General features: G+C 35.4%; 1 protein-coding gene across 1 annotated transcript in view; it reads right to left on the reverse strand.

Annotated features, from left to right (window-relative positions):
- LOC150094747 (uncharacterized) overlaps positions 1–25,933 on the reverse strand; it is a 437,902-nt gene that overhangs the window by 318,459 nt on the left and 93,510 nt on the right. Inside the window, exon 6 of the mRNA XM_090410976.1 lies at positions 17,519–17,658. Coding sequence (XP_090267102.1) covers positions 17,519–17,658 — 140 coding nt within the window. The remainder of the gene's footprint in view (positions 1–17,518; positions 17,659–25,933) is intronic.

Raw genomic sequence — 25,933 nt, forward strand, 5'->3', positions numbered from 1 at the left:
GAATGCTCTTGGGGTGATATCATAGAGAAATATGTGATGAGGATGAGATGTTGAGTGAAATTAAATATCACCAGTGGAAGTCAAATAACTGACATGAACATATCACCACTGGATGTCAAATAACTGACATTGAACATATCACCAGTGTGAAAATTTATGAGAAGTTTTGGCTGATTTCAAGGAAAAGGTGATTGAATTAAAAGCACAAAATTTCATTGAAAAAAGTCCATTTGAGTTTACAAAACTAAAAAAGAAGACATCACTTCTTAGTGAATGGTTTTACGAATTTTTCAGAAAACTACTCCTGCAAATGAAGTGCACTTATTTCACTGGGTAATTGCACAAACTACACTGCATCCACTCGTGGTGTATTTAAAATGGAATGATTATATAAGATCTGAAATACATTGTGTCATCAGTCTATCTGGAACATAGCACAGTAGCAGTTACACTTTTCAGAGTTTTCTGAAAAGTGTAACTGCTTTTTTGAAAAGTAACACTGCTTGGAAAAAAGTTCCTTTGAAAAAAAGTTAAAAAAGTTTTTTTATTTTATTTTAATCCATTTAAAATATGTTTTAGCAATGGCTCATCTGCTCAATATATAAGAACAGACAGAACTTTTCAAACTGGCAAACCATAAAGATTGTTTTAAGTTTATTCACAGAATGGCACTTTTCTGTCATGTCACATGGCAAAAGCAGATGTGATGGTGCTGGGGGAACCCTTAACAATTGGTCACAAAGGCAAGCTTGCAAAGGACTATTGAAAACCACACACTGTCACTGAAAGCCATGTTTGAATTCTGTTCTAGCAACAGTGCTGGTATAAAATGTTATTTTTGCGTCCAGCAAAGCCACACATGCTCCAGCACCATTATCCATCCCTGTAGTGGTTCTCAGTAAGATCTGCAAAAAAAAAACATCGACCAGCAAGGAACAGTTTTAGTTTTCGGAGGAGATGGAAGTCAGAGGGAGTCAAATCTGGGGAATATGGTGAATGTTCCAACAATTCATAGTGCAGATCCCTTAATTTTCCAATTGCAAAAACACCTTTGTGGGCAGGTGCATTGTTCTGATGAAAGATGTTTTTTCTTCTGCAAACTGAGTCATTTCTCACGAATTTTTTCATCTAGTCTGGTTAAAAGATCGGAATAATATTCCCCAGTTATTGTTTTACCCTTTTCAAGATAATCAATAAACAAAATGCCTTTAGCATCCCAAAACACCGATGCCATGACCTTTCCTGCTGATGGAACTGACTTTGTCTTCTTTGGTGCTGAACAACCGGCTTCTCTCCACTGTTTAGATTACTGTTTGGATTGTAATGGTGAATAATTTGGTGTGTAATGGTGAATCTGAGTCTCATCCACAGTAATAAATCGACACACAAAATCAGTTTTATTCTTGTTAAAGTGCTCCAAACACTGTTTAGAGATTTTCATGCAAGTGCATTTTTGATCTGCTATGAGCAAGCATGGTATGCATCTTCTGCAAAGCTTTTTCATTTGCAATTCTTCATGCAAAATATACCTACATGTTCTTTTGAAATGCCTGTAGTCTCAGTAATTTCATGCGCTTTGACTTGCCGGTCATCCAATACCATATTGTGCACTTGATCAATGTTGTTACACTTTTTGGACATCATCTTCAAGGCTGGTACGGCCACGTTTAAACTCAGGAGCCCATTTCTTAATTGTCAAAAATGAAGGAGAAGAGTGCCCATAAACTTTTATGAACTTTGGATAAATTTCTTTTGCCGTTAAACCTTCTTTTACAAAGAATTTTATAACTGCATGATGCTCAATTTTATCCATTTCAAGGTATTCAGACAACACTTTTGCTTCAGACAGCTGTATAAAACAAACTACTTGATAGAATGACTTTTGCAGTTTCACATGGATGCTTATGGCAGATGTACCAAATTAGGAAAAAAAACCTTGCCAATAGTGTTGGCATTTATGGTTGGAGACGAGAACTTTTCAGACCACCCTCATATATATCTATATACAGGGTGTTCGGGATAAATTTGACAGTTTCGTAAGGAAAAAGAAAATCTTCTTTGTATCTATTAAATTTAATGAATTGACAAAAAAACATTACAGGCAGAGTTAATTACAATACTATCAACAAGATTTACTCAAAATAACCACCATTAGCATCGATCACAGCTTCAATTCTGCTTCGGAACCTCGAACAAGCGGATGCTACAGTCTCCCTGGGAAGGGCCGCAAAAACTGTTTTAATTTTATCCATTAACTGGGCTTTTGTATTACTGGAAGTGCGATTGGTGTCTTTTTCAACTGCGCCCCATACAAAATAATCCATGGGGTTAAGGTCTGGGGAGTTTGGAGGCCAAACATTTGGACTGGTGAAGTCGTAGAAATTTTCAGACAACCATTTTTGACTTTTCCCAGAGGTGTGGCAAGGGGCTGAATCCTGCTGCCATACATACGGCCTACCATTGGCTACCCTTGTTATCCAGGGCTTGACTACAGTTAGCAACTCCACGAACAAAGCCCGAATTCCAATGCCAGGGTTCTTCAACACCTGTTCCTGCAGATTTGCGAGGAATTCTGCTGTAGGAACGCAATCAGATCGTCTGCTAGGGATCTTTCTTCTTGCTACATCCTCGTAGTCACCATTGCAAGTCTCTAGTTCATGCCTGATTGTTTTTACTGTATTCAGGGAGCATTGGGCAGCAGTCGTAATATCCTTATTTTGATGGCGGGCACGAATCATCATGATACAAGTTATTCTCTTCCATGATTCAGGTGGGTTCCAGCTATCCATCCTTTCTGACATCTTGTATATGAATGAAGAAGGGTCCAAACTTTTAAATGAAGAGAAGTGTGTGTTAATACATGTAACTTACGGAAAAATATAATTAATTATAAATATGTCAAATTTATCCCGAACACCCTGTATATATATATGATAACACGGATGTTAGGTTCCATAGAAATGCCGTGTTATACGAGACTTAGATCACAGAAAAAGTAGGGTTAGGTTCCGAAATAGTTTTTTTTTTTAAATTATATAAACAACAATGACATATTCAACAAAAACAAAAATGCATTTTTATTTAATTCAGGTAATTCATGGCAGAAAATGAAGACAATTTTCAACAATGAACACTTTATACAGTAAACCCCACGATGTGCCACCATATGGCACTCGTGTCAGAGGTGGTACGTCTGAGAATTTTGCTGGCACGCCAACAATTTACAGGTGATATCCTTTTATGCGCTTATAAATTATTCAACTTTTTTTTTTAATTATTACAATACGCGCAAGTTGAATTTTGTTTTACACAAGAGAGCACCATAAAGACGTGCATATGATTGGTACGGTATTAACAAAAGATCGCGCGACCCAAAGACAAAAGCAACCGACAAGTGTTAAGTTGAAATGCTAATTGTCTTACGAATTCCATAAAATCTGAAACTGTCATAACAACATTCATGACGGGGTATCGTTTATCGTTCCGACGGAACTTCTCATTACCGACTGGCTCAACTCACACAAAAGTGTCTATCCTTGGTTGAATTTTATGGCTGCTTGTTTGCGTATGAGATGGCAGGCAAACTCACACACTCATTATATGGCATGTTTCAATTCTTGGTAGAATTTTATTTAAAGTTAGCCTTTGGGATTGATCTGTCATAATGACATCGAGAATTTCAAATGCAATAAAACAAACACTTATTTCATAATTGAAAAATTGGACAATAGTTTTAGTTAGACAGTGTGTTTTGGTGCAACATATAGTTTTGCTTGAGTCTACAGCATAGTTTCTGTGAGAGGAGACATGTGATTCATTAGTTAGAGCAGTTTTTATTCCAGCTGTCTCTAATTGCATTATTTGTTGAGAATTACACAGACTGCAAAAACCTCTGTACAGTATCTTATTCAGGGATACAATAAAACTAAATTCGATACTTATAACAACCTGCACAATACGGGCAGACACAAATTTAACGAAGATAAAATTTGATTTTTAAGTCCTGAGGTGAAAAATATATGAAAAAATAAAATAAAGGTTTACTAGCAATTGTAGACCGCGTTATATCGAAACCGCATTGAACAAGGGTTACTACAATTTATAGACCGTGTTATACGAGAGTTACCTGTGTGTGTGTGTGTGTGTGTGTGTGTACATATATGTTAAAAATACCAAGCAATTTTAAACCTGGTTTTACTCCATTTCCCAAGTAAGCAAACAGACAAACAAGTTAAGTTTGCACCTGCAAGTTTGTCTGTTTGCTTACTTGGGAAATGGAGTAAAATCAGGTTTAAAATTGCTTGGTATTTTTAACATTTATTATACCCAAGGTAAAATACTTTCTACACACACACACAATTTTCTTTTGATTCAAGCATGACAGAAAGCTTTATGCATAACTGAGTGGATAATAGTCTAGTTCCACCATAGTGACTGGCACTGTGATCAGAGCGCACAAATAATTCGAACTGCAGATGTTATAGATGCATGATATACAAGCGTTGTAACCAGTGGCGAGCTGTAAGGGGCTCGCACGAGCTCTTTGTTAAATTTTTCTCAAATTTGCTAGCCCCTTGTTCTTCTTGTTTACTTTTTTATTTTTTCAAAAAAAAAATTTTTTTGATACATATTAAACGACAAACTCATACAGTAACTTAACAAAAATTAGTCTATTCGGCAATGTATAGATTATTTGGAATTATTGTTTCAACTCCTCTATAACAAATGCACCCAAGTTTGAAAATAAAATAAGCGCATGCACTATCTTTACCCTTCTCCCTTCTGGTAGCCAATCATATGGTAAAACCAGTAGCCAATCGTATGTTTTATAAAAGATTTCATTCTTATTATATTTTGATAGTTAAAAAATGTTTTACTTATGTAAGATAAATTAACACAGTTGATTGCGTGCAAATATTTCATGTTTTGATCATGAAATATTTGTTTAAAAATTATAGTCTTTAGAGGTTGATTGTCCTCTCATACTTTTTGATTGGAATTTTTACACAAGCTGTATTAATAAAAGTTTTTGTGTGAAATACGTCTTTTTTTTTTTTGACGATGCGAGCCCTTTGTTAAAATTTCCATAGCTCACCACTGATTGTAACTAAATTATTACTATGAAAGGTCTCAGATGGGAATTCATACCTGTCTGAAAAAAAGAGTACAAAGACAATATTTTGAAATGTACAAACTGCTCTGAGGTTAGGTGTCAGATACTTTAAGCATGTTTTCATCACCTTAAAGCATCTGATGCCTGACTTCACCAGTTTGTGCACAAGGGATGCAACTGCAATATTTGGCTAAAATGATCTTCCCCTTCCTGCATCTAGCCTAGATCTGGCACCACTGACTAACCCATGTTTAGTCCTTTGAACAATGTATTCTGAGAATGCCATATATACTGCTGATAACAATACACAGGTTGTGCAGAGGAAATGATTAGAGTTTGTGGACCTATGACCTGTGTTTGATGGAAAGAAGGATTTGTATAAAGCTGAAGGACTGCATCTAAATGGTTTTGGTGTTAGGTATGTAGAGAGAGCTTTGTTCACCAAGCAGGCCGAAGTGCAAATTCAGAAAAACTTAAGCAATTACGTTAGGTGTAGGTGAATGTGTTTTGAGGGCACCCAATGAGGTGAGAATGACTAACAAGTGCAGAATCTAGTCTTTCAAGCCAAATTAATGAACAGGATAGTCAATTCAGGAAGTAAATGTGGTTGGAGTACTAAAGGGATGCTGTGGTTTCTATATACTAATGCCAGAAGTATTGAACAAGATGGAGGAGTCTTTGGCATTCATTTGAGCAACCTTGCTAAAAGTTATAGCATTATTGAGACCTAGCTAATAGTAGATGATGTATGAGGGGGGGGGGGGTCTGAAAAGTTCTCGGCCTCGACCATAGATGGCAACACTATTGGCAAGATTTTTTTTTTTCTAAGTTGGTACATCTGTCATAAGCATCCATGTGAAATTGCAAGTCATTCTATCAAGTAGTCTGTTTTATACAGCTGCCTAAAGCAAAAAAGTTGTCTATATTCCTTGAAATGGATAAAATTGAGTATCGTGCAGTTATAAAATTCTTTGTAAAAGAGGGTTTAAAGCCAAAAGAAATTCATTCAAAGTTCATAAAAGTTTATGTGGCCTAGGATGTAAAGTGGGACCTCTGACAATTATTTTGTCAGAAGCTTGCCCTGTTCCCACAAGCTGGCTTACTTCAGACAGACAGGTAGATCAGTGGCCATCCGTTTAGAAGAACACAAATCATACATCTGCAATCATGAATATGGTCAATCTAGCCTTGCAGACCATGTATTGAATACCCCACAGGATCTCCTGAAAGAAAATCCACAATACTCCACATTAGTAAACTCAAAAAGGAAAGACTGTTTTTAGAATCTGCAGTGGTATTCAGAAATCAACCGAATTTAAATAAATACAGATGCATGAAGCTTCCCAAAATTTGGGAAACGATGTCAGAGGTCCTACTTTACATCCCAGGACGCCTACAAACACCCATAGAAGGTGCACCACCTAGATAGGACTTTAGAGTCACCACGTTTCATTTAGTATTGTGCTGTCTTTGTGTCTATGTGTTCCAATAGTTATATGTAATCCCTGAAGATGTGACTGAGACGTAATATTGGAAGCATTAAAATTAGTTTTAATCCTTTCCTAGTGCTGTAAATTTTCCATTAAACCTACAACATGACATTGCTGTTTAATTTGTACATACATGATATAGGAAATAACATGACAGGAAATATTCAGTTGTGTTGTTTGCTGATGATGATGCAAAATTAGGTAGAGTAATAGTGAATCAAGGTGATGTGGAGAGCTTGCAGAATGATTTAAATAGGCTGTCAGTATGGACAAAACATTATGGGTCAGTTTAATGTGGAGAAATGTAAAGTTATGTAATTTGGGATAAACAGATTACAACCTGTGTACTGCATTGATGAAAGTGTACTCCACGAAATAGATAAAGATAGGAATTTAGGGGTGGTGGTAGACAGAGAGTTGAAGTTTAGAGGACATATTGCTAAGGTTCAACACACTAACAAGTAGAAATAAGTAAGTTATTCTTCCTTTTAACATCTACATCTGGATTACTGTCTTCAGGTCTGATCTGGTCTCTTGGCTTTCTTGGGGATGAGGAAGTGGAAGAGAGGATTCAAAGGCAAGCGATCAAGATAGTGAGTGGTCTGTGGAACATTCCTTATGAGGATAGATTGAAGATGGGTGAGTGGACTACAGAAGTTGGTTGACAGGTAAAAAAGAGGCAATATGATACATTACTTAAAGTTTTATAAGACTGATGCAGGGGAAATGTTTCAGTACATGGCTAGAGGGGAGGGGGGTGGCACAACAAAAGGTCATCTCTGGAAGTTGAGTAAAAGTGTGGTTAGTACGGGTGTGAGGACTTTTCACTTGGAGTTATGCATGAATGGAGTGGTTTGCTAGAGTTAGTTGTTCACGCTTTGTCTGTTAATGGGTTCAAGAAGTATGATAGATTGTGTGGATAAACTGGGTCTCCTGTGATGAGTCTTCGGACTCAATGGAGGTTGCTTTACAATAATAAGAATAATAACAACGAAGAACTGAAACAACTTGTGAATGAAGTGCCCTGGCATCAATAAAGACTAATAAGGCTGGCATACAGCATCTCACTCAGCAATGACAAAAATATATAGAGAATGATAGGGACTTAGTTGAAAAATGACAAAATGCTTCATAGATGAAGGATTAATCCATGTACAAACCACTGTTAAATAATTTTTTTTTTTGGTGGGGGAGTAAAAATTAAAATAAAATGGGAGGTAACTTTTGTAATGAAACCATCTATGTCACTATTAATTACATCACCTTGTTCTGAAAGTAATAACTAAATCACTATAATGTACAAAAATGCTTTTTTGTGTGTATGGAATAATTATGATAGTAATAGTACTACATGAAAAAGTTACACCACTACTAACTTCCGATCAACAATCTTCCTCCAAATTAATCTCTTATCTCTCACAATTCCAATATTATCAGATCTTATATTTTTATCTTTTAAGGCATGTTTTACTATATCAATCCATCTACATCTTAGTCTTCCTCTGGGCCTTCTTCCTGTCAACTTGGCAAACTACACTTGTTTTGCTAATCTTTCCTCTCCCATTCTGTTTCAGTGACCATATCACCTGAGACTGGCCTTTCTAACACAGTCCTGAATGCTAACAATGACAAGTTCTCTCCTGATATCATTTTGAATGTGTTACTACTGCTGATGTCATAGTTCATTCCTTTAATCTTTCTTGTAACTCACATATCTGTCGCCTTTAGTCTTTGATCAGTTTTTTTTATTTCTAACCCAGCTCTCAGATCCATAAGTTAAAACTGGTTTGAATGCTGTCTTGTATACAGCTAATTTAGTGTTTTGACTAATTTCTTTCTTATTCCATATAAATTTATTCAGCTGACTTCCTTCCATACTAGCTTTACTAATTCTGTTGTCTATTTCCATATCTAATTTACCATCTTCACTGAAAATTGTGCCTAAATAGCTGAAACGTGTTTTACTTGTTTTATAGGTTCACCATTCATGATATCTATTTCAATGTTTCTGCCTATTTTCACTGTCTTTGTCTTTTTATTGCTGATTTTCACACCAAATTTTTTACAACAGTTATTCAATTTAGTCAGAGAATCTTACAGACTTGTATTGGATTTATTCAGAAGTATAACATTATCTGCATAAAGTAAATAGCTAAGATTAACATAATCAATTTTGATATCAGATTTAATACCACTTTCTTTCATAATGTTATCCATATATATATAGTGATTAACAGTGAAGATAATGTGCACCCTTGTTGCATACCTGATTTTACATCAAACCGTCTTCCTGTGCCTATCTCAATATAATATCCCATTTACACCATGTAACTATTGCAGAGCTTTCCTCTTGGCACCTTGTCATGTGTCTTTTTCAGAATGTTATATAGGTAACCCTCGTATAACACAGTACTTATACAACGCAGTTTGGGTATAACGCGGTCTACAAATTGTAGTAACCCTTCATCTTTTCATATATTTTTCACCGCACAACTTAAAAATAAAATTTTATCTTCGTTAAATTTGCATCTGCCCCATATCGTGCATGTAGTTATAAGTAGCCAATTCATATTAGGGGAAATACCCTTTAGCATGCATGTTCGTCAATTGTTTACCATAAAGGATTACTACAATTTTTATAATAATGGCCAATGGCCACATAGAGGGTTTTTGCGACATCGTTGAAAAGGAAATTAGTGAATTAATTGATGGGGAAATAGATTTAAATCAGGAGGAACTGATACAATTAATAGATGACGTTGAATCAAATGACGGGGAAAGTTCTGTCGAAGATTCTGAGTGTGATGAATCCGTTAAAGAATTCAGTTTAAAGAAATTAGCAAAAGGATTGGACTTGGCAAGAAAGTTAGGAAGTTATTTTATGGATAATGATTCCTCAATGGAGCACTCCGGAAAATTTACGAGACAATTGGATATTTGTTTAGCTCCATATTATGAACTTAATAAAAAATTGCAGCATAGTGGTAAGTAAGGTCTTATTACTGACTTCTTGATAACTAAACCCAGCTGAAGTATATGCAATGAGTATTATACAAATGAGTCCAAGAGATTTCAAGTGATGACAACGTCTGGCCACTCGTAAATAAAGAACATCTAAAAAATGTTTGTTTTGAAGACAGTGATTACAATAAATTATGCCCTTTATTTTATTTTGCCTAAAACATTTATGCATTATGGGCAATAAAGTTTACATACAATTTGTATTTTTATAAGTTTATACTATGTATTTTTTTTTCATAGTTTGTTTTCTTAACTTACATGAATTACCTGAATTAAATAAAAATATTTTTTGTTGGATATGTCATTGTTGTTTATATAATTAAAAAAAAAAAAAACGATTTCGGAACATAACCCTACTTTTTCTATGTGATCTGAGTTTCGCATAATGCGATTTATATAACATGGTATTTCTGTTGAATCTAACACCCGCGTTATATGAGGGTTACCTGTATTTCTATTATTACTCAACTATCTGTCTTAAAGTGAAAATCTGATCCTGACAACCTCTATTTAGCCTGAATCCAAATTGTTCTTCTCCAAGCTTCCCTTCCACAATTTTTTTTAGAGTTTCTCAAGTATACTTGCATAAATCTTATTAGGGCACTGAGCAGGGAATAGCTCTAATTCTTGCATTCAGTTTTATTTTTCTTTTTATAGACAGGTACTATGAGAGCTCTGCTCCAATCATCTGGAATTTGACCCTCTGACCCTGTCTTCTAAATTATACAATGCAAGCCACTATGAAACTTTTATACCTCCATATTTTAGCATTTCTAGCCCAATTTCATCTACTCTAGCTGCCTTTACACATTTCAGGTTTTTGATGACTTATTGTACTTCAAGTATGGATATGTATTCCTGATTGCATTCCTGTTGGGAGTTTTTTTTTTTTTTTTTATCGATGCTGACACTATCTGTTTTATTTAGCAGTCTTTTAAAGTAATTATTCCAACCATCTGCAATATCTTAATCTTCAGTTTTCGTGTCACCTTTATCATCTCTGATTCCTTTTACGTTATTTTTTTTCTCCATTGCTATGCTTTTTTTTTTCAATAGCCTCCAGAATATTTTTCAACCTTACCGATATTTATTTTCAAAGTTCTTACCAAAGTCTTCGCATGGCTTGTTTAGCTAGTTTTACACAGTGCTTTTATTAGATCTTAATCTAATTAAGATTACCAAATTTCTAATTATCTAATAATTAATCATTTAAAATAACTAATTATCTAATTAATCAACTAAAGTAATTATCTAAGTAATAATTATATACTCTCGTTAAGATTCATCTAATCTAATTAATAATAAAATCTAAAACAAATATTAATTAGATCTTAAAACAACTGTCTGCAAAATTTTTGGTAAATACAGCCATAAGTTTTAAAGTATGTTTTAAAGCTGCTGTTGATTCCAAAAACAATCTCTCTGACTTATGACTTCTGTGTAGCATTCTATTTTCTTCCATTTCATCCTGTGTGAAGAGGTATCAGCGTGGACCAACCTGCCATAACGATAGAACAGAATGTATTTTTTATGTTCTCCAAGGCAACAGTTCTTTTTGTCTGTGGATAGTACCATCAGGTCACAAGAACAGAGCACTTCATAAACTCCTGGATGCAATCTTTATGTGAATGGATAAGAGTTACCAATTTGACATATGGTTTAAATATGGCGAATAGTTGATATTTATTAAGCACTTTAGATATCTTTACAGATGTGCCTTGAATGTATAGGATGGTACCACTTTTGCTAGTCTTGTGTACAGTAGGTAGTGGAGGAGATTTCTGGAGAGCATTTTGTATTTTATTAGTATATATATTTTTTTTTATTCTGTGGGGATTATAACAACTGGCAAAGAAAGTGTGACACAAGTAACTGAATTCAGTGATACGAATTCGGTTCAGTCATAGACAGCTCATGGTCTGTGAGTTAGTGTTTTTAGGATACCATACTGTTGAGCTGGATGATGGTGTGAATGTTTGTGTAAATATTCCAGTATGTGTGGGTTTTCTATAAAAAGAAAAAGATAATGAACCATCAGGAGGCCATATGATTAGTGTATCTAGGAAGGACACACAGTCATTAGGTTCCATTGTGAAGTGGATTTTAGGGTATTGGCAATTTAAATGCACTAAAAATGTATCCAACGTGTCTGGACCATTTGGCCAAATAGCACACACATCAACACAGCACAACCAAAAGAATGGTTTGAGAGTGGCTGTATTCATAGCTAGGTTTTCAAAGTATTCTATGTAGAAATTGGCTAAAGGGGGGGGGGATCCATTATTGTCCCGTCTAGTTGTTTGTATTTCTTCCCTTTCCAGTACATGCAAAATAACCTGCATGTACTGTAAATTTAAATAATTCAAATATATCACGTAGAAATGTGACTTTAGCAAATCAAGTGTTTCGATTAAAGGTACAGTGGTAAATAGTGAAGTAACATCGAAACTAATCATTATGTCTGAACTTTTTAAGATATGTTTTTCTAATATATTTTTTTTTGGTGAACAGAATGTTTAAAAGGAGGAAGAATTGTTTGTGTGCATGTGGAAGGGTGGTGCCTAGTAATTTGGATAAATGATTAGCAAGTTTGTATGTAGGGGTGTACCTTGTTTGTGAATTTTTGGTGCTCCATATATTCTGGGTATTTTAATATAAAAAGGCTCGCGTTTGTCAGCCATTTCTTTTGACCAGGAAGTAACTTTCTTCAATAATTTGCAAACTTTATTCTTTTGAGAGTTAGTAGGATCAAGATCTATGATCTGGTATGTGCATTTTTCTTTCATATTTCTCTGTTTAGTTATTACAATATTGTTATTATTGTATAGCTCGTTTAAAGCAATTATTTATTTTTTTTTTTTTGGCATACTGTTTTTGGGAGGTTTGCATTTGATTAAGATGTTGGCTATGTCCAAACAAATGTTACTGGCTATCACTGGAGGCAGGTCGCATATTCCCTGTTCAATGAAAGAAATCATTTTTACTTCTGGAACTTGCCTGGACATAATGGCAAAGTTATGTCCTTGACTTGAAGTGCTAACATCTCCATCTCCATTAGAACTACTGATGATAAATTGACAACTATGTGCGAACTCGTTGCAACTGAAGTTGTTCTACAGCACAATGACTTTGGAGGATTTAAAATTTTTTCTGGTGCCAGTTTTTGATTTTAACGAATTCTTTATCTGCTGTTGCATCAGAAATGCCGACAAGGATAGCCCACAATTTCGGGTTTAAAATATCTCATAGTTTGTCATGTAGTGTTGATCAACATATTATTTTTGAGAGCTCCATACAAGTAACATTAATCTGTTTACGCAATTTTTTTTTTTAATGTTGAGCCCATACATGAGAGGTTGGTAGATCAACCTACAGTACATTAGTACCGTGTATGGGTTGAGAAAGAAGGTACCTGTTCACATTGGATTTGAATGACTGTATATTGGGAACACATCAAGGGGAAAATTGTTCCATAGTATAGCAATTGCCGGGATGAAGGAGGAGAACCTTGTTCTGTGGGTTTCAAGGTGCACTGTGTAGGGATGTGGAGCAGCAGCTGCACATGTTCCAATGAGCTTAGTACTAAGTGAGGGAATTATTGATGCTATTTCAGATGAACATTTTCCATGGAAATATTTGTAGAAAACACATAATGCAGAGACCGATCGTCTGTGCAAAAGTGGGGGGGGGGGTGAGTTGGTAAGAGATGGATCATTAATAAGTCTGATTGCTCTTCTCTGTATTGAGTCGAGCATTTTGAGGGAGCTTTTGGGGGCTCCACCCCCATATGTGGAAGCAGTATTTGATGGTTGATCAGATTTGTGATTTGTATAAGGTTTTATGTCAGGGGTGAAGTAAAGTCTTGAGTGAAAGAGAAATCCTAGTTTTTTAGAAGCTGAGGATGCAATGGTTGTTATGTGTTTATGCCAGAAGAGGTTTAATGTCAGGGTAATTTCAAGAAGAGAAATCTCAGATTGTCTGGAAATTTGGGTGTTGTCAAAAATAATACTGGAAGAAAATGGTTCTTTTTTATGAGACATGAGACAGTACTGGGCTTTATTTGCATTGAAATTGACTATGTTATCTGAACCCCATTGGAGGATGCCTTGGAGGTCTGAATTGAGGGCAGTGCTGTTCTATAGGTTGAGGTGAGTTATGTGGAGTAAAGTTTATCAAAAAAGGGAGAGGAGTGCAATGTGCTGTCATCTGCAGAACTGTGTATTGGGTTTGAGGTAAGCTGAAGTAGGTCATTAATATATAGTAGGATGAGGGTTGGTGAGAGGATAAGGAGCCATCCACCACCACATATAGTGTGTGTCCAGACAGAAAGCTGGCAATTCAACTATAGAGGTCTTGAGATAGACCAAACGATGGCAGGTTGCTTAGTAAACCCTTATGCCAAACCCAGTCAAACGCCTGGGAGATATCAAGATATCACTTGAGATTCGTCAAACTTCTCCATGGCATTTGTCCAGAGATGGGTGAAATATGTGAGCAGATCTCCTGTTGATCGGCAGCGATGGAATCTAGGCAGTCATTTATTAGATGGGTAGTTTCATGGTAGTGTAGGAGTTGGGAATGATGATTTTTTCCATTACTTTAGATAGGACTGGGGTGAGTGAGATGGCGGTAGTTGGACAGCAGTGACTTGTCGCCCTTCTTGGGAATGGGTTGAATATAGGCCAATTTCCAGGCTGTGGGATAGATTACTCCACATGTAGATACCGTGGAGTAAGACTGTGTGTGTGTGTGCGTGTGTGTGTGTGTGCGTGTGTGTGTGTGTGCGTGTGTGTGTGTGTATATATATAAAAGTGACATAGGACAGGAGACAGTTCTGGTGCGCAAACCTTCAAGACAATTGGATGAATGCCATCAGGGCCAAGAGACTTTTTTTTTTGTGTCTAATTTGGACATTATTTTGTTGATCTCTTGCTGGCAAAAGGATATAGTGGACATTGTATGTTAGGCATCTTAAATTTTTGGGGGACATTTGCCGTGTCAATTACGCATGCACTGGAAGCAAAGTGAGAGGCCAGGAGATTGATCTTTTCTGTAGGTGATGATGCAATGGAGCCATCTGTGTATGATAGAGGTGGGAATAGTGTTGGACAGAAGTTACGACCAACTGCTTTGGCTAGAGACCAAAAGGCTCAGATGCCAATTGGACAGGCTGCTAATTTCCTGCTTTTTGCTCTTTTGAAAGCTGCTAATTTCCTGCTTTTTGGTGTTTTGGAAGCATTGATTGTTTTTTTTTTTGCATTTATTTTGGGCTTCAGTAGAAGTTCTAAAGGAGGATGGGGTTGTTGATTTGAGCCAGTAATGGTATGTTTGGGTTTTTCATTTGTGCTTGTCGCATCTTTTGGAAAACCAGGGTTTAGTTAGGGAATGGCAGGTCAGAGTACTGTGGGGAATGCATGATTCCATGCCAATGAGGATTACTTTGGTTATGAGTTTAGTGCATGTGTTTCTGTTCGAAGGTCGGAAGCAATAGTCTAACCATGGGAATGAGGCATAGAAGTTGCGGAGGCTGTCCCACTTGGCACTGTTATAATGCCAAACTATTCTTGTATGGGAGTGGCTGTGTAAGCATTGTTGCATGGGGAGGAGATGAGCACTCGGTTGTGATCAGAATTGCCCAGCAGGCTCTCTACATTCACTGTGTATTTGGAAGGGTCATTGGTCAGGAAGAGGTCTAGGGTATTTGGAGAGTGGTTTGGGTTATCGGGTATTCTGGTTGGTATCTGAACTAGAATACCCGATAACCCAAACCACTGTTGCCGAATGTTTCAGCATCTCTGCCTGCAAGATCTGTACAGCTGGAGGAGGAAAGCCAGTTGGTGTTGTGGACATTAAAATCTCCTAGGAGAATGATTTCGCTGTTGGGAAAGTGGGACTGGAGAAAGTCAATTTTTAGTGAGAGGAAACTGAAGAGCTCAGAGTGGTCAGTTGCATTAGGGGAGCATTAAGGAGTTAAAGAGTGTGTAGTTTGGAAATAAGTAAGCCCTTACCATATGTGAGAGCAGTATTCGATGGTTGGGTAGATTTGTGATTTGTATAAGGTTAACAGTTGTTCAGGGGTGAAGTAACGTCTTGAGCGAAAGAGAAATCCTAGTTTTTTAGAAGCTGAGGATGCAATGGTTGTTATGTAGCACGATTCACCTCACTGTTGAGGTGAATAGTGCTGGAAGGAGGTGAGATTTGAGTTTCTGCAAGAAAGAGTAGGTAGGGGTTTAGTAGACTGCAGGTGTTAGTGGACACTATTAACGTTGGAGTTTAGGCCACGGATGTTGATGAAGTGGATTTGTAGGGCTTTGTGAGTCTTATGTTTGAAAACGAAATGGACCACGATTGGGAACGGAGTGCGAACATAAAAAGGAGTGTAATCACATCTATTCGACCTTACACTGAACTCCGCAAAGAAAGAAAAAGAAAATCTAGGCAGTTAACACTGGATACTTTTTTCAAAAAAAAAAAAAAAAAAAAAAAAAAAAAAAAAAAAAATGCAGGTGATCCGAAACCAGGAACTTTAACATAGAAATATGTAATATCTTTTCGTAGTTTCATATTTTTTGTATATAATTTTGTTTTGTTTTATTATTAATAATTTTATTTTAACAAATATATATGTATGTATTATCAAAACTTTAAATATAATAATGTTAATAAATATAAGTATACAATCGTCAACCAGTTTTGCCGCCTTGGGTCTGTCTGGCTTCTTCAGGATGAGAATGGTTACACTAACATTAAATGCTACAACAGAAAAATGCCATAATGACCTTAAAATCAGTTTAAAAAATTGAAAAGGACGCGTGACATTAAGAGCATAAAGCGTGGAGAATTAATCACTGTTAGTAGATTGCATTTTATAGTTTTTTTGCATAATTCAGTTCTGCTAAACATAGTGAATTTATTAAGCTTTTCCAAATGTCTTTTAATATCATGCCTTAATTTCTATTGAGATTGTCTCCTGTACGGAGAAAGGAGGAGAAAGATTCGGCAGAATGTTTAGCAGAACTTTGTTCTGCTAAACATTCTGCTGTACATTGAAGAAGATTTGAAATGTAGAAACTTTAAAGAAGCTGCAGGGAGACAATGTCTCTGTAATGGTGATAATCTCAGTTCAATTTCATAACCCCCCACCCCTTTCCTCATTTACAGCTGAAATAATAGAGACCTGAACTGCCTTGTAAAAGTTGCATGTTTGGTCTCTTTGGTAAGTAAAAAATAAATAAAAATTATTTTAAAAATAAATATACTGCATTATATATAAAGCCATTAGCTCACCTCTCATGGGTGGAAGTCAGATAAAAAAGGGGGAAAAAAAAAGCACACCCACTTATCTGAGCTATCTCAGCAACTAGATGTGTTATACATCAGATCATGAATGATGATTCTGCAGGAATACTCAAGCTCCCATTCATTTCTCACCATACATTCTATTTCCATATTATGCTCAAGCAAGATTAATATCACATAAGTGAGATTAAAATTATCATTGTTCGAGTGTAACTTTCAACTTACAACTGATGCATCACCGAAATCAATGGTTACCAATTTGATTAGTGATAATTACTGAGCCACAAAGTTTGGGAATCTCTGACCCAAATAAAATCTTATGAAAGATGTCAGCATCACAATTTACTACTACAACATTCTATTACTATTATATAGATAATTTCTGTATTAGAGTGCTTTTTTTTTTTCTTCAAGTTTACATATAGCAATGCACACTATCAAATTTGGCAACCCCTATAAATTAGCAGTCCTTGGCCATACTTATTCATGCCTAAAACTAATGCAAATAATACTTCTTACTATTATGATAAAGAAGAGTTTTATTAGCAAGATTTATAATGACCCGAGAGCATGCCATAGAAACTGAAAAACTTACAGTTTTGGTAATAGTAACGCTTTCATTCATCATTCTTTCTTTTTGTAATTCTAACTCAAGTTCTCGTTGAAGCTGTTGTCTTTTTCTCTCCAGAGTGAGTTCTTCTTTATAGTCCAGCTGGGCAGCATCAAGTGGCCAGTCTGTAATTAGAAAAATAAATGCCTGAAGTTTTTAAATAACAGAATCAAGTTGAATGTTGAAATGATTTTGCAAGTAATCCCACAATTGCTCGATATGACTTTCAAAAAAAGTTGAACAAACAATCAATAAGTTTTTAAAAATAAAACAAAGTTATGATTTCAAAAGAGGCTTTTATATAAATAAACAGAATAATCTACAGTCTTGGGTGGTGTTTTCTTTCTTATTATGGAAAAAGTAAATATTCCAATGAGATTATCATAACCAAGGTAGACACTCAGCATCCAATTGGGGAGAGTGACCATGCGGTCATGTTCTGGGAGGTAGCCAAGCATGAGTCAAGAAGGGATTTATGCTCAATTATAAGGCTGGTGATTATGAGAGACTCAGGAGTCATCTTGGAACAGTGCCATGGCTTGAGAAGCTACAAGGAAAATATCAGTAGCGCACGGCAAGTGGTCAGAGATTGCTTGAGGGTAACAGTATCAGACTGCATACCCAAGGTCAGTAGAATAAACCAAGTTGGAATTAAGTGGATGAGTAAGAATATAAAGCAAGAGCTGCAAAAAAAAAAAAAAAAACATTGTGGAGGAAATATAAAGAAAATAGTGATCAGCATACTCATGAGCAGTACAAAGTGCAAGTAAGAAGGGTGACTAGTATCGTAAGGAAGGCCAAATCAGACTATAAGAGAGAATTAGCCAAACAGGCCAAAGTAAACCCAAAAGAGTTTTTTTTTTGTTATAGTCTGATACCTTTGCAAGTAAGAGGGAAAATGACTATTATAGAATGCTCATAGTAGGAAGGTGACCGAACCAAAGGAAATAGGTGAGTTGTTGAGTGATCATTCTGCAAAGGTGTACCATCCAGATGGGGATTTTGCAGTTCCTGATGTTACAGAGATGCATATCAACATTGAGGTAGATGAACAGGAGGTGTTCAGCATATTAAAAAATATGAATGTGAACACAGAAGTGGGACTGAATGGCATATCAGCCTGTGTACTACATGAATTTGCAAGAGAATTGGCAGTGCCTCTGACGAACTTGTTCAATCTAAGTCTCATCTCTGGCAGGGTTTGAAGGAAGTGGAAAGAGGATAAGATAGTACCATTGTAAGGATGGATCCAAGAAAGAGAGGTAGCAAACTACACACTAATTAATATATTGGGAGTGGTTGTTAAAGTATTGGAAAAATTGGTGAAAGAGGTAAAATACAACAGTGCATGGACAGGGATGTGATACTCTATAGTGGGCAGCATGCTTTGTAAAGGGTAGGTCATGTCTTAGTAACTTATTCACATTTTATAATAATCCACTAGTAATTAAACCCTTTAATTACTAGTGGAGTACCTCAGAGTTTGGTAAGAGTAATTAAAGGGTTTAATTTGTATATCAATGACATAGAGAAAGAGTTAAGAGGGAATATGCAGTTGTTTGCTGATGATGCAAAACAGAGGAGAGCAATAGTTGGTAAAGGTGATGTAGATATCCTGCAGGGTGATTTAAATATATTGGGTTGTGGGCAATGGATAATGACCAATTTAATTTTGAAAAATGTAAGGTTATGCACTTTGGATGGAAAAAGTTGCATACAGTGTATCATATTGATGGTATTGGTCTGCAGGAAATTGGTGAGGCTAATGACGAGTTTTGGGTAATAATGGTGGACAAAGAGTTAAAGTTCAGAGGACATATTGCAAAAGTTGGTAAAATTGTTCATCAACGAATTATTACTTGGATGTTTGAAAAACAAGCCAACAAGTAAAGTTAAGGAAGTTATTATCCCTCTTAGTAAGGGCTATGATTTGGCCACATCCTGACTACTGCACACAGATTTGGTCACTTGGGTTTCTTGGGGACCAAGAGGTGGTCGAAAACAAGTGACGAGTGACCATGATGGTGACAGGTCTGTGGAATACTTCCTACGAGGAAAGGGTGAAGGTTTATGGGTTACAAATTTAGTTGATAGGTGGAGAAGAGGGGATATGATAGAAACTTGCTATCATGTCCCCTCTACAGAGAACTAGGGACCATCCGTGGAAGTCGTGTAAGAGTGCAGCTAGTGTGTGTGTGTGGGGGGGGGGGGGGTTGACCAGACTTTTTTCATAGAGAGTGGTGAATGAGTGGAATAGATTACCAGAGTTGGCTGTGAATTCCCTGATGGTGAATGGATTTCAAAGAGAGGTATAATAGGATTTGTGTATATGATGGTTGATTTGTGTCTTCTGTGATAAGTCTCCGGACTCATCACAAGATGGCATAAATAATAATAACAATAATTACAAGTTTAGACCATCAGGATTATACTGTATTTGTTACGACCTCCTTGAAAAGTCTGCTTCCACAGGGTATGGAATTTCTACTGCCCATAACAGGTTTCAGAAACACACCAACAACGTAGGAGCGCTTTAAATTTCTTTTTCCAAGATAGTTGTGAGGTCTTTCTTGACCATTCTGATCTTAACAAAAAATAATTTCAAGTTACATTTTCTTAATAAATAACATAAAATGGTTGCATTTTATGTTATTAGTATAAAAATATATACTATATATATTTTTAGTATAAAAATTGTTGGATATATAAAAATATATATTGGATTATCGTATTTTGGCCAAACAGGTAGATGACCTGCTGCCATACTTCACGATGAACATTTAGACTACATTGGATTCCATGAGCAAGAACAATCAGGACTTGCAGAACACTATCGCCATCAGACACCAAGTTCTTTGGAAGAAATATAAGGTTCTCTGTAAATATAATAATGTTCTCACACAAGTTCCAGAATTAATTTAAATTTAATTATATATATATATATTATCATTATTATTATTATTAAATCTTGTCAAAGTTAATGTAAAAATAACTAGAACCTTAATATAATTAGATAATGATGCTCTACATCATATGCATGCAGTTCATGCATGTTCTTCTTCTTCTTGAATATACCGGTTTTGGTTCTTGTTGTTTGATTTGAAAGTCATACTGAAGATGCTCTTGATATCTTTGTGAAAATTTTATACTATTAAAATATACACTTAAGTTACATTCACTTTATATTATTTATTAATTATCATGTTTTATGTTCCTATATTTCAAGGCATTTTTTTTTAAAATTTAACCATTAAGTTTTAATCTTGATATCATAGTGAGGTGTGAGAGAGGGAGTAGTGCGATTCATTACTCCATAATAACACAGTTTTCCAAATTTCCACATTCCGCTGTACATGCTCTTTACAGCACTGAAGATGATGCTGAATGTTGGTTCAGGTAATGTGGGGCTTGCATATTGCAGTCCTACAATGGAAACTCATGTTGTGAGTCTCAGTTCTGAATGTTTCTGTGCAGGTTCATGTTCCAGTCAATGCCTGGAATTTTGCATTCAGCATGTCAGCCAATGAACGGCAGTTTTTTACATATTATCCTTTGTAGCTCCCTACAATCATGTTCAGTGAGTGTGGTGGGTCATCCACTGCAGGTAGCATTTGCATTTGATTCCCTGCACTTCCATCTCAGTATGGTATCGCAGATTGTTGACCTGGGACCCAATCTGTCAACAATTTTGCCAAACAGATAGGCCTGCAACATGGCATCCTATCACAACGCCTCTTTCAAACTCCATCAGTTCCTTTCTAACAGCCATTTCACACAGACACATTGCACTGACTTGGGAGCATCATATTCCTCTAAATTTATACTGGCTACAAACACTTCATTACATGGCATAATGCACCTTGCTCATGAGTATACACATACACTGCTTGGAAAGCAGTGTATGTGTATACGCTAGATGATGACGACTTTAATATGAGGATCAATACACCAGAAATTAATTTTTTTTTATGTTGCTCCCCAGCCACAAAAGAGTTGTTTACAAACTTACAGTACATTAGGTATTGTGGCTGGGTTAAGGATTTTTTTTTTCAATTTTTTATAAATTTTATATACTTTTGTATTTTTAATTAATTTTTTACATAATCTGGAAAGACTGCTCTAGAGACCATACATGGAACTTTTTCTTAGCAACTTCAGGCCTCCAATAAGCAGGCAGCAGGCTCACATCAGGCAATGAAATTCAACTCCCACCTAAAGACAATCACAACATCCATGTCCATAGTGGGGTTCGAACTTGCAGCCTGTTGGTTGCAGAGCACTTGGTCAATATTCATCAAATATTAAAAGAATGTTTAACATTCCTTTAATGTTGTGAGTGAAGAGTGTAATATTAAAAGAAAATTTAAAAATGAACCAAAGTTGAGCAGCTTTCAGAAGTGAACTGTAGACTGAAATACACAAATATTATTCAAGAAAAAAATTAGAGAGTTTGAAAACAAGCACCAACCTTGGAGATTCACTAGCAAACCCTGAAGAAAATATTTATTGATTCAGCAAGTGAGGAATATGGTGAGCTAATCTGCATGGGTAGAAAAATCAGAACTCCTTGGTGGATTCAGGAAGTTAACAAGGAAGTGAAGGAAAAGAAGAATATTAAAAATATTCTTTTTTTAATAATTGTGAATATTAAAAATATTCACAAGCTGACTTCCTGGCAAGGAAGTCAGCTTGTGCTCCTAGAGAATACAGACAAAAATGTAAGAATGCAAAGGACTGTGTAAAACCTAGCTCAACAAAAGTCACGGGAAGTTTTGGTAATAACACATTAAATAATATCAGGAAGGTGACAAAATGTTCTGCAGACTATTGAAAAAGCTTAGAAATAGAGGAAAGAATAAATACAGAAGTCTGAAGAATTCCCTGGCTAAACTGAATAACTGCTGTAATAAAGTTGGTATGAAAACTGGTCATAAAAAAGGCAGGCAATGAAAGTAGGCAGAAACATCCTGAATGGAGAACCTACAGAACAAGTAAAACATTTCTGCTATTTAGGCTAAATTTTTAGTGAAATGGTAAATTAAATATGGAAATAGACAGAATTAGCAAAGCAAATGGAATCAGAGATGATAAAGGTGACATGAAAACTGAATACATATTTTAGATGTAATTACTTCATACATCTAGAATATGCCTTCAGTTTTCATGTCACCTTTATCATCTCTGATTCCTTTTGCTTTGCTAATTCTGCTGTCTATTTCCATATTTAATTTACCATTTTCACTAAAAATTTAGCCTAAATAGCAGAAATGTTTTACTTGTTCCATAGGTTCTCCATTCAGGATGTTAAAGAGATGATAAAGGTGACATGAAAACTGAAGGCATATTCTAGATGTATGAAGTAATTACATACATCTAAAATATGTATTCAGTTTTCGTGTCATCTCTGATTCTGTTTGCTTTGAAAGGTTGCTATATGAAACAAGCAGTGACAATAGAAACACTCAACAGAATGCAATCAGGAATACATGCAGAAAAGAAATCAAAAACATAAAATGTGGAAAGGCCTTGAGTATATGACATCTGACCTGAAATGCATGAATATGGAGGTATAAAAGTTTTACAGGGCACTGCATAATTCAGAAGGCCTGGTCAGAGGGCCAAATTCTGGATGACTGGAGTAGACCTCTCACAGTACCCACCAAACTATAAAAAGGTAAATAAAACTGAATTGTAGAATTACAGAGAAATTTCCATACTGACTGTTTCTGGTAAGATTTATGCAAGTGTACTTGAGAAAAGGCTAAGAAAAATTGTGGAAAAGAAGACTGAAGGAGAACAAGTTGGGTTCCGATCAAATAGGTTGTTACGATCAGATTTTCACTTTAAGAGAAATAGTTGAGAAATAATAAGAATATAACAAGGATCTGTATTTAAATTTTGTAGATCTGGAAAAGGAACATGACAAGGTCCTAAGAGAAAAGCTGTTCAAAAGGTTACAGTTAAATAGGGTAAATGGGATATTATATCAAGCAATACATAATCTATATTTGAGTTGTAAGTCAGCAATTAGAATTGAAGGAGTACAGGAAGATGGTCTAATGTTAAATCAGGTATGAGACAATTCTCAAATCAAGTATAAGCCTCTTATACGTGATTTGAGATCAATATCTCTAATTAATATTAGAGATGTTAATCTCATCGCTTTACATGCAGATGTTACATGTCTAAATAAATCCAGAAGTCTGAAGAATTCCATGGAAGATGAATAATAGCTGTAATAAAGATGGTATGAACAGTCATAAAAAGGCAGATAATGAAAGAATCTACAGAACAAGAAAAAGATATCTGCTATTTAGGCTAAATTTTTAGTGAAAATGGAAAATTAAATACGGAAACAGACAGAAGAATTAGCAAAGCAGCTATGATAGGAAGTCAGTGAATAAATTTATATGGATTAAGAGAGAAATTAGTCAAAATTTTAAACTAGCCATATACATATATAGTTCGCCCACTGTTTGCAGGTCTCTCCTTGGAATTTTGCCAAGAATAGTCGATTCATGCTGAAGGAGAGAAAGAAATGAAGGATGTACGAATTGGTCGCCAACATGCGAAATCACGTGCTTTGTCTGTCGCTGTACTAGCACTAGCTTGATTTTCGTTGTCACATTTTTGCATTATTTTTTTATTATTAATTTGTATGATGGATCCAGTACAGTCAACAAGTTCTGTTGTTAAACATTTCAGTAGTTCTTGCAAAAGAATATTGAATAATGTGCTGACATTCTGCGAAAAAGAATCGTCAGGAGGCTGTCTCCTTGTTCCCCTTTCTCAAGTCATAAAACATGCAAGTGCAATTGCGGGCGTATCGTGGTAGACTGTTAAAAGAATTCATAGGGAATCAAAAGGTAAAGGTAAGCCAAAATTTAAATCTAGAAAAAAGCGCCAGAGAAAGAAAACCATAGAAACTGTAGCTTTGAATGATTTTGATGTAGATGTTATAAGAAGAACTATTCACGAATTTTATGTAGCCGAGAAAAGAGTGCCAACTGTTCCGAAATTGGTTTCTGTGCTTAAAGAAAAAATTAATTTTCTTTGGAAAAGAGAAACTTTAAGGAAAATACTTCACGAAATCAGATTTTATTTTAAAAAGTTCCAGAATAAAAGGAAACTTATCATGGAGCGAAGTGACATTGTTTTATCTAGAACGCAGTATTCGAGAGCAATAAGACATTTCAGGGAGGAGAAAAGACTGATTGTGTATCTAGATAAAACTTGGATTGATAGTAATTTAACTTATGGAAAATGTTGACAGTCTAAAAAAGAATGTGGAGTGCTACAACCCGGAAATGCCTCGCGGCGCATAATAATTTTGTGTGCAGGTGGAGAAATGGGTTTTTTTACCAAATTCAAACTTACTATACAAAGCCAATTCAACTACTGGAGATTACCATGGGCAAATGAATTCTACGATCTTCGAAAAGTGGGCAGAAGTAAAACTGATTCCAAATCTTCCTTAAAATGGTGTTGTTATAATTGATAACGCTTCATATCATTCTATTCGATTAAACAAAGTTCCAAATTGGTCTAATAAGAAGCAAGTTCTTATGGATTGGCTCTCTGCAAATAATATTTCTCATTCCCCAGATATGCGAAAAATTGACTTGCTTAATTTGGTCAAAAGAAACTAGCCCACAACTAAACTATTTAAATTCGACACGATGCTCAAAGAGCATGGATTTCTAGCTTTGAGGCTATCACCATATCGTTGCGATATTAATGCTATTGAGTATGTTTGGGCAGAAGTGAAAAGTTTCATTCGCCATTGCAAAGTAACTGGAGATATTGACATGATATTGACAAAGCTTAAAATTTTTAAGCTTTCAGAACAGGCTATTGAAAGTATTACAGTTCAAAACTGGGGAAAATATTGCTCTCACGTCACCTCATTGGAAAATATGTATTGGGACAGAGACGGAATTATCGAAGAATTATCAGTTTAAGTGCAAGTGATGGTGATTCGGACACCGATTCAGATGACTCTGAAGATTAAAAGGATTTGACAATAGTATTTTTTTCCAACATTTTTTTTTGCATGGGTTTGTTAAAAGAGTCAAAAAGACATAAATAATTAATCGGTTTAGGACATTAAAGTGTCTCAGTTCTCTGAACTGTAAATTTAGAATATCTAAGTTCATTTGAAAAAATTTCCATTTTTCTGTATAATTATTTTTATTTTATAGAAAACTTTCTTAAAAATAAACTTAGTTAAATTGTTTTATGCTATACCTTTTTTAATTTTGTTAATACTCTATGTACATTTTTCCAACTGTTATACAAGCAAAACAGTTACTTTAAAAACTGCAATGTTCATAAAAGAAAAGCTAAATTTTCCAACCGGTAATAATAAACAAACTCATCCCAGAAGAAAGATTGATTACC

Source organism: Typopeltis vanoorti, chromosome 21 (genome assembly GCF_054136105.1).
Source record: "Typopeltis vanoorti isolate ZY-2024b chromosome 21, IOZ_Tvanoo_1.0, whole genome shotgun sequence".
In the NCBI taxonomy this organism is placed as follows: Eukaryota; Metazoa; Arthropoda; class Arachnida; order Uropygi; family Thelyphonidae; genus Typopeltis; species Typopeltis vanoorti.